Genomic DNA, 6,127 nt, shown 5'->3' on the forward strand with positions numbered 1-6,127 from the left:
CAATCAGGCTGTAGTCCGTGTTTAGTCCATAATGCACCAGCATTTCGCTAAGTCACAGTAGATTGTTATCGCTCTTGTAATGGCTATCCGCTTGTACGTCCTAGACACGTTCTTCCATAAATGACCATCTGGTTAGGACATATATTGTTAACTTGTTTGGTCAATTAGTTCATTCGCAAATATGAAGTGCTTTGAACAGTTAGCACTTGTTTGTGAAGCGGTCCTAGCTTGCACAACGACATCAGCCAATGGGGGTGGTGCGGTGACGTTTTAAATAAGTGTGAATGGATTATTAGTTAACAGCACTGCAGTGTGATATTGAAGACAGTTTCATGATATTCTAAAGTTTTAAACTAAGCGAACAACGTTTTCATACCTTGAACTTGCCACGTGCCCTTTATATTTTGCAAGGCAATAGATGTCATTTTTCTTTAGTATAGTATGCATCAATTCTCACAAGCCCACTTACATGCCTAGGTACAATGCAAAGTTGTTTTTCAAGAACTGAAAAGTTATGTAGCACTTTAGAATCTTTCGAAGCACACTAGTGTGACACGACACACAGTGGAAGTGGAAGAATCAGTGGTCTAAACCTGTATACATGGACCTAACACGTTGTTTAATTCAGTGCCCAAATTATATTACTTAAAAATATTTCAATTACCTGTAATAAAAGGTAAACATATATATAGCGAAAGGAAAAGCGTAAATAATTATATGTTTTTTGTTTATTCAAACAGCAGCTCACAACAAAGAACAACCAACAGAAAAGTACAACTTAAACCAACAAAACAGTAAGAAACGAAAACAAAAGGAAAGCACAATTTGCTTGAAGGCTAGATTTATACATTATGTATACACGCACCAAGCTGCTCAATACAAACTAGCTGTTTTTTTGTTTACGAGATTTATCTAAGGCAGATTCAGGTCAAAACATTTAACACGCCTATAGCGGAGAAGGCAAAATGCTTTGCTTTCTATCGAAAAACAGCATTGCCAGGTGCGTTTGAGTCGTTTAAAGTCTTCAAGCATTGATGGTGTGCGTGTAGACTGTTTAGAATTCGCAGGACGGTCATCGCAATATGCGGAAAGAAAACAAAGCAACAAATATGCGACGGATTCACAGTGTACGCTGATCAGTCGACTCGTGACGACTGGCTCGCTCAAGGCCACGTACTAGGGTTGGCTGTCGACCCTAATTTCAAAGTAAACTTTTGTCGATCGACTTTGCAATCGTGCAATTCCTACGAAGAACTGGAATTCACTGCTGACTTTTTCACAGGTAATAAAAGTGCCTTGAATTCGGCCTCCAATGCTTGTTGCAATGATGGCTCCTCTTCGGGCACTTCTTCCGGGATTTCTGAAAACTCTTCTAATGGCGGCGCAGTCGTAAAATATTCTTCCTCGAAAACAGAATCAATTTGCTGATTCACAGTTTCCAATTGCTGTTGGACTTCCTTCAGTTGCTGGTTCAGCTTCATAGTGGTCCTTTCCTGCATCACTGCATTGCGAAGTAACTCTAATAAGATCGCACTTTGTTGAGAAACATTCATCCCTTGGTTTTCGTTGGTTTCTTCTTCTTCCTCTTCTTCGTATGTATAGTACATACTAGGATCAATTGTGTGTGTTTGGGTTGTCGTAGGAGAAGTCGATGTAGAAATTGCGGGGTCGACAACTTCAACATCGATGTAAACATCCTCGTACATGTCTTTTGGCGTGGATACTGGAGGTTGTACTTCCTCAGGTATATCGGGATAATACTCTTCTCCGTGTTCCACCACTTCAGTTGGTAATTCAGTTTCCAACTCGACCTCATTCGGTGTTTCCACCTGAAGGTTGTTAGAGTACTCAACACCTTGTCCTCGTTCGCTGTACTCTCCAGTTTGCAAACGGAAATTGAGAACATCTTGATTTGGATAGTCGCGCTGGTACTCTTCCCCTGCATAAGGAATAGGTTTTTAAATAACAATAATAAACAGAAATATTTTCTTTTTATGCTAATTCAAATGCCACTTTAGATTAACATATATAGCCTTGCTAACTTACACACGCTATCGATATCCACGATTTCATGACTCTCTTCGGGGATCTCGGCTGCAAGGCACTTTTCATTTGAGACGCAGGCTCCGTTAAACTCATACGAGCCTTCTGGACAAGAGCAAACTGGTTTGCAATTGTCGCACGTGGTTTCCAATTCACGTTCGGCCATGTTGACACCAGGCTGACACACACGTGCACAGCCGCACTCCACAAACTCCAAACCGTCCCTTTAGAAATAAATCAGTCTTTTACTCAGAGATATTATTTTGCCCATGCTTAATACCGAACAAAAAATATTTATGAAATTATCTTAATAATATCATGTACATTTGGCAAACTTACTCGCATGAGCTAGCATTTTGCGGCAGCTTGTGTTCATCATGATCAGCTGTCACCCTCTTGGCAGATCTCAGCCATACCATGAATGCACGCCCTGATATGAAATAAAAATTCATATTATAAGAAAGATAATTTGCAGTTTTGATATTCGTATAAAACGAGAAAGCATCAATCTACATATAAAGTCGATTTACACCAACATTTTAATTTTTTATCGTATCTTGGTCAATATACTTGATTGAATTTTAGGCTGCAAAAAATAAGGAAAATATTTACATTGTAAAGAGTACGCTCGACACACACTGTTAATAAGTGGCCGATGTCTCAGATTTTCTTTTGCCGTTCCGGGGATCTTTTTTCCAGTCATTGTGTCAACACAAAAAAAGTCAAGACTGTCACGCTGCAAAGCCTAAACCAGACAAGAAAGGTGTTATTTAATTGATTTTTATGCTTGGGACTTTGTCGTTTTCATAAAAAGTAAATTGTCAACTATGGCTCACAAATTGTTTAGATAAAGAAATAGAACAACATATTATTTTAAGTAGGCCTATACCACATGAATAATAAAGAAACTTTCTTACTTTAAATGAGCCGTTTTCCAAACATTCTGGATTGTACTCTAGGACATTTCCCATGGCACTTCCGAACTTTGCCCTGAAGTTCCGGTATTCGTTTTGGCGATGTTGACACAATCTCGTGTCGTTAGGCGGCGCTGTATAGACTTTAGTTGAGAAAAGGCAAGGTTAACGTTTGCTTGTGTACTGATGACAGACTTGTGGAAGGAACCGAGTTGTATAAAAAATTATTTTTACATTAAACATTAAAATTAGCTTTAGAAGTAAATTAATTAAAAAGTCATTGTTAGCAAATGACATTAGATATTGAAGTATATTATTTTTTTGGAAGAGGAAGCCATAAAAAAGGCAAGCAATGTTTAGAGTTTTGACGTGCAAAATATATTTCACCACTGTTGGCGAAATTTGATAAGAAGCAGGGGTGAGCGCAGAAACAAGGTCCGGCTTTGTCATCAGTATACAAGGCAAGGCAGGTGCAACATGCAAATATCGAAAAATAAGGCTGTGAGAAAAAAATAGGCGTAGTGTTATAAAATCAAAAAGAGCTTTGTCATGCAGAAATGCAGTTTTGTTATTTAAGCTTACGTTGCATGCTGATAAATGTAAACTTACCACATTCAAGTTGTTCTTTCGGGTGATAGTGTGAAATTGAACCATCCTTTGGTATGCCACTTTCTGGATCCACACAAAAACAAAATCCGCGATCGGTGTTGGAGCACTGAGCCGGCTACAAATTTGGTAAATATAAGTTAATACCCAACAACCAAACAACAGTTCTCATTGTCGATAAGTATGCTAACTTTTCAGTGTGTATGCTGGTACTCTTGGTGGTACACGGCTAAACGCATTTGGTTTTTTGACATTTCGTATTGGAATATTGCCCATTTACATTCGTGTGTACGTAAGAGGGCTGAATACGTCACACGAATGTGCCTCACGTTTATGTGTGTTGCTTACGTACCAGTCGCGTGCAATAGAATGAAAACACTCCATCTTTCTTACCATCCAGTATCTTCCACTAAGGTCACACTCTGGCACGTAGGAAGGTTCACTCCTTATCGACCCTGTAGTCTCGATTTCGTCAGAAACTTGCTTGTGACGTTCTTTGCATGGCAAACGCACGGGGGCGATCGAGACAGGAGCACCTAAAAGAAATTTAAATTTAAGTTATGACACTTTTACGCCGATTTTAACTTTTGTTTGGCATTGACATACCACTAAACTATAGTGTTACAGCAATCCGTATAAGGGTCAGCGTCCTACATGTCTTGTGCAATATTTGAAAACTGCATTTCGATATAATGCGATTGTGACGTATGAAGTACCCGTTAGCACGACTCACTCTAAAAACGGACGGGCTAATTATACCCGAAGCCACTTTGTCTTAATAGCCGGGTGCCTATGAACCTCCATTAAGTGACATGTTTCCATGAAATGCAAATAAATAGGGGAAAGGCCAGTTGGTTAAAAGGTTCTTATGGTTGTCCCAATTAATTGGCATAAGGGAGTCGGACTTCCATTGAAACCTAACGTGTATGTCACATTACTAAGCAAGCTTCACTGCTTCAAAGAAACGAAGGGGTTGAAAGGCAAGTCCACCTGTGAGCTCTCTTGTATGCTAATGAAATCTACGGAATTCACCGAAACGCGGTGTTTAGGACATTTTTTTTTTTTGCATCATGCTTGACAAGGATTTCTGCACATACAAGCCGCCTCAGTCCTGACTAGGCCTAATCCGCAGAAATCTTATCGGATTCGTGCCCGGTCAAAACGCCAGACGCGCGCTTCGACACGAAATCCTTGTTGCCACAACACATGGTTAAAACTTTTATTACGTAAAACTCCCGATTATTGTCAATGCCATTGCACGAGCCATTATCTCCGCTGTAATCGCAAAAAAGTTCAATAGTCTGATCATTTCGCGATAAAAATGTATGCGAAGAATGTCTGAGTGACGCAAAAAAGAGTTTTATTTTGTTGGCGTTAGATTAAATTTTCAAGCTTTCGCCATATAATAAAGTGGTGTACATAAAGTTTTCTACAACCAGGTGCCATGTTAAGAGGCACTTGGAAAAACATTTGTTAACATACATAAAAATAACAAATGTAGTTAAACCAACAAAAACAAAACTAACACAAAAAAAAAAACAATCAGAAGTATACGTAATGTCAAGAGGGTTAAGTGCATCACACGCTGGGTCAATTCCGTAGCCCGCCCTACAGTTTATAGCCAAGTATTTTGCGTGAGTTGATCCCCATTAAAAAACATGGAAACTTTTAGTTGCTATATTGCTCGTCGTTTTATCCTCGCTAATCCTTGTCGTGCCCGACAGATCACAGGCTTGTGGGCCGAAAAACCGGCCTCAGGTGTGAACGCGGTTAAGTGCTCTTGACGGCGCAAGCGTTTGTAATTGCAATGTCATGCACAGCTCTCATGTAAAGCATTAATTAGCGCGCAAATGCCAAGGTGTAAAACATGTCAATGTGACCTGTAAGACTGTTTATCCGTTTCCTAAATCATCAACATTTTTGCTACATTTATTTCCAAAAAAGTTATGTTCGTCACTTAATAATAATTAATCGAACAATGTAACATACCTGATGTCAGTTGTAGAACGACGCAAGAGAATGTTGCCAAAATAACCGATTGCATCTTTCTTCTTCAGTATTCGTAACGTCGGTACACAGTTTGCTCAAAATTACTAATGCTGATAAAATTAGCTCAAAGCCAAAGGTCTAAGTTAAAAAAAATTCGTTATTAACACCAATTTGAAATTTAAGAATTGCATCGTGATGACACACTGTTTTATTTAAGTTTTAGTAAGTGCCGGCAGCAAAAAGTATCATTGCTTAGCAAAATGTTGTAACTTTGCCTTTCCTGCTTGTACGCCTATATAAATCCATATTTCGATCTGTCATAAATTAAAAAAAGGCTGGCATCGCGAATCTAAACCGCCCCAATGCGTACTTCATGCCCGACGCGCACAGGCTTTATATTTTTTTTCGCATCACGTGACGTGGTGTCAAACGAGTGCCTCGATTTTTTCCTCCTCAACAGTCGTTAGCCTGCGGCGATTGGATCAAGGCTTACTTTAGCGCACTATGCGATCATGTCCATCTGATGTCTGACAACAGCTCCAAACTGCCTGACCTTCTATAAAGCAACATCATAT

At 39.3% G+C, this 6,127-nt stretch overlaps 1 protein-coding gene across 2 annotated transcripts; it reads right to left on the reverse strand.

Moving 5' to 3' along the window:
* Nucleotides 1-710: 710 nt before the first annotated feature.
* Nucleotides 711-5,900, reverse strand: LOC146148385 (uncharacterized). 2 transcript variants are annotated; one of them, XM_083387440.1, is made up of 8 exons: nt 5,553-5,900; nt 3,957-4,099; nt 3,567-3,681; nt 2,961-3,091; nt 2,656-2,788; nt 2,383-2,473; nt 2,047-2,267; nt 711-1,939 (listed from the first exon to the last, which is right to left on the reverse strand). In XM_083387440.1, the coding sequence occupies exons 1-8, from the start codon at nt 5,605-5,607 to the stop codon at nt 1,245-1,247; spliced, it is 1,584 nt and encodes a 527-aa protein (XP_083243566.1). In that variant the 5' UTR covers nt 5,608-5,900; the 3' UTR covers nt 711-1,244. The 2 variants fall into 2 exon arrangements, with proteins under 2 accessions (XP_083243566.1, XP_083243565.1); XM_083387439.1 differs by having other exon boundaries at nt 2,961-3,100; nt 5,553-5,899.
* Nucleotides 5,901-6,127: the final 227 nt, after the last annotated feature.

The sequence above is a fragment of the Ascidiella aspersa genome, chromosome 4 (assembly GCF_963924565.1).
Source record: "Ascidiella aspersa chromosome 4, kaAscAspe10.2, whole genome shotgun sequence".
Lineage (NCBI taxonomy): Eukaryota > Metazoa > Chordata > Ascidiacea > Phlebobranchia > Ascidiidae > Ascidiella > Ascidiella aspersa.

What these genes read in the sequence shown, in the direction of transcription:
- LOC146148385 (XM_083387439.1), bottom strand. Translation starts at nt 5,607, where the DNA reads ATGCAATCGGTTATTTTGGCAACATTCTCTTGCGTCGTTCTACAACTG. An exon ending in CGTTCTACAACTGACATCAG is followed by an intron (nt 4,100 to 5,552) that starts GTATGTTACATT and finishes AATTTCTTTTAG; the next exon opens with GTGCTCCTGTCTCGATCGCC. An exon ending in GAAAGAACAACTTGAATGTG is followed by an intron (nt 3,101 to 3,566) that starts GTAAGTTTACAT and finishes TCTCAACTAAAG; the next exon opens with TCTATACAGCGCCGCCTAAC.